The sequence below is a fragment of the Montipora foliosa genome, chromosome 7 (genome assembly GCF_036669935.1).
Source record: "Montipora foliosa isolate CH-2021 chromosome 7, ASM3666993v2, whole genome shotgun sequence".
NCBI classification, from domain to species: Eukaryota; Metazoa; Cnidaria; class Anthozoa; order Scleractinia; family Acroporidae; genus Montipora; species Montipora foliosa.
The window spans coordinates 23,028,946-23,031,445 of NC_090875.1; the positions used below are offsets into that span (position 1 = coordinate 23,028,946).

Sequence of the window (2,500 nt, forward strand, 5' to 3'; positions counted from 1 at the left end):
TTAATTCAGATGAGCTCATCTTTTCTATTACTGGGTAAAATGTTTGAGCACAGCGCCGGGGGAATTCCAACACAAACAAGCTGATGAAAGCTACATCTTTCGCTGATGGATTGCAATGATAAAGATAAAAATAGTTTTCTAATGTTTTTCTTTCTGTTGCGAGGAAATTACTGCTGAATGTTTTTCAATGCAGGCAGAGAAGTTGACCCGGTCTTTGAGAGTAAAAATATTATGGTCTACTGGTGAATTTTTTTTTCTTGTTTATTTGACCTGCAGAATGTCTGTGGAATGTGAGCTTGCGTGACGATCTCCGTAGACGGGAAAAGAGTGATTTTGATTTATTAAGCCATTTAAGAATTTTAAGTATGTCTGTTAATTTGACAATAACGTACTCAAAGAGTTTTCATTCTCTTTTCATTAAGAAAATTAAGAAAGGAAAAGGGTGACAATTCTTTATTGTTATAATTCAAGAAAACCGTACATTAGTTTCGTAATTCATACACGCGCTGCAGGCCTACAAATCTTACACTCACTTGCTCAGACAGACAGCCCCGATGACATAGCGTGTGGTGCACTTGTAAAGTGCACTACCACAAAAACGAGCAGCATGCAGAGCCAGTTATCGGGTTTAAAAGCACGAGGCGTAGCCGGGCCTCATTACTATTCTTTAGATAAAGAATTCTAATGTGGAGTGTTTTACCGGGTGAAAAGCTCATGCACGTGGCGCTTTGATGTTTTGATAGGCTGTTAGGCTCATGAATTATTATTGTTAAAGTAGAGTTAAAGTAGAGTTATAGAGTATAGTATATTGAAGGCATGGTGGTGTTTCCCTGAAAGTACACATTACAAGTGATTTTTACTCGGACTCTTTGTTCTCCCTGCTAAGTTCGCAGACTTAGTGGCTGCAGCCTAGTAGACTGGTTCAAGCATGCGAGCAAGTGTCCTATATTTTTTAAATATCTTTCGCGTGTCACAAAATAAGCTAAAAAACCTGTGTACTTTTTAATTTTTGTTTTTTTTATGATGTCACGAAAAAGCTTAAACCTTACACAAGTCAATACCTCCATTGTCCACAACCAAGTATTGGGTTTTTGCAGGAACATAGGTATTTTTGACAGTTTCCTCGCGGCCCTTTCCCTCCACAAACTCCCTCAACTTGCTCTGTCGACAAAAAATTGCCGCAGCTTCTGGTTCTAAGGCGATTATCAACTGGTTCGATTTGCCTGGATGGATAAGACCAGCCTTCAAAAAACCAAAAACAACAAATGTAGGACAGTTTTCAGACTTTTCAGTAGTATAGAAGATGGAACTATTGGAACCACATTTTGTTTGTGTATTTAATTTATAACTGCTCCACCGACTGAGCTACAAGGTCAGACAGGAGGTGGTCGTGGGAATTTAAGATGTCAATGCGACGACAATGAATATGTACAAGTACAAGGAACACTGTACTTGATCTAACCCGAAGGTCGTGGGTTCAATTCCCACCCTGGTCAGGGTTTTTCTCTGTCCTTGTGTGGGCCCAATTCTATTCATAGGGCTAACGCTCACATGGTTCATATGGGTAGAAAACTAGCACTTCACATGACCCTCTAATAGTTAGGTCTATTCTGAAATTACTACTTCACACTAAACATGTTACGGATCTTGAAGGAAGAAAAGGCTAGCTTAGCATCAAGATTGTTAAAATAACGTTCGAAAAGTTTACGTAATCTGTTTTGTGCTACAATAGAGAAGGGCCCAACATAAGGTAATTTGAAAAAAAATGAGTAGAATTAGAGGGAGGACTATCAGGTATGTTCGAAAGGGTCTGAGTTTTTTTAATATACTGCCTAATGACCCTCTCAACGATATGACTGGGGAAAAGGTTTTTACGTAAGATTAATAACAATTTCATGATATCCTCATGAAAGCCTAGCCACGTGTTGTTGATCTTGTATGTTCTGTCAACTAGGGTCCTGAATAAGCCAAGTTTGTAAGAGAATGGGCTAAAACTGAAATAATTAGTTAATAGACCGGTGAAAGTTGAGTTGTGGTCCTGGATAGAATTGCATATGACAATGGCATTCTTAAGATCATCAATGACACTTCTAAATTTAGACCTATCAAGGAAGACCCCACCTTGTTAAGAGAAGGTAGACTACAACGTTTCCTCAGAAAGCTTCTAAAGTATGGCCATTTGGATCGCTGTATTTATGACAAAATCTATCCCTCTGGCTCTCAACCTGCTCGAATCTACGGCCTCCCCAAGATGCATAAGGCCCGTGAGCCAAACTGAATACCTCAGCGTTCCGTCCTATAGTTTCTTCAATTGGAACATACAACTATGAGCTGGCTAAGTATTTACGCATTCTTTTGGAACCTCATATCCCATCTGAACGCTGTGCTTCAGAGACCGGTGAAAGTTTTCTTACGATAGACCCTGGTAATAGGAGATTGAGGTTGACTGTTGTCAATCAGAACATCCAAAAAGGGGATTTTTTATCCATCTCTTTTTCCA

The 2,500-nt window shown here is 39.2% G+C and overlaps 1 protein-coding gene across 1 annotated transcript in view; it reads right to left on the minus strand.

The window, feature by feature from the left end:
- Positions 1–2,500, minus strand: part of LOC138010455 (heat shock 70 kDa protein 12A-like) — a 29,379-nt gene that overhangs the window by 13,064 nt on the left and 13,815 nt on the right. Inside the window, exon 3 of the mRNA XM_068857422.1 lies at positions 1,062–1,242. Coding sequence (XP_068713523.1) covers positions 1,062–1,242 — 181 coding nt within the window. The remainder of the gene's footprint in view (positions 1–1,061; positions 1,243–2,500) is intronic.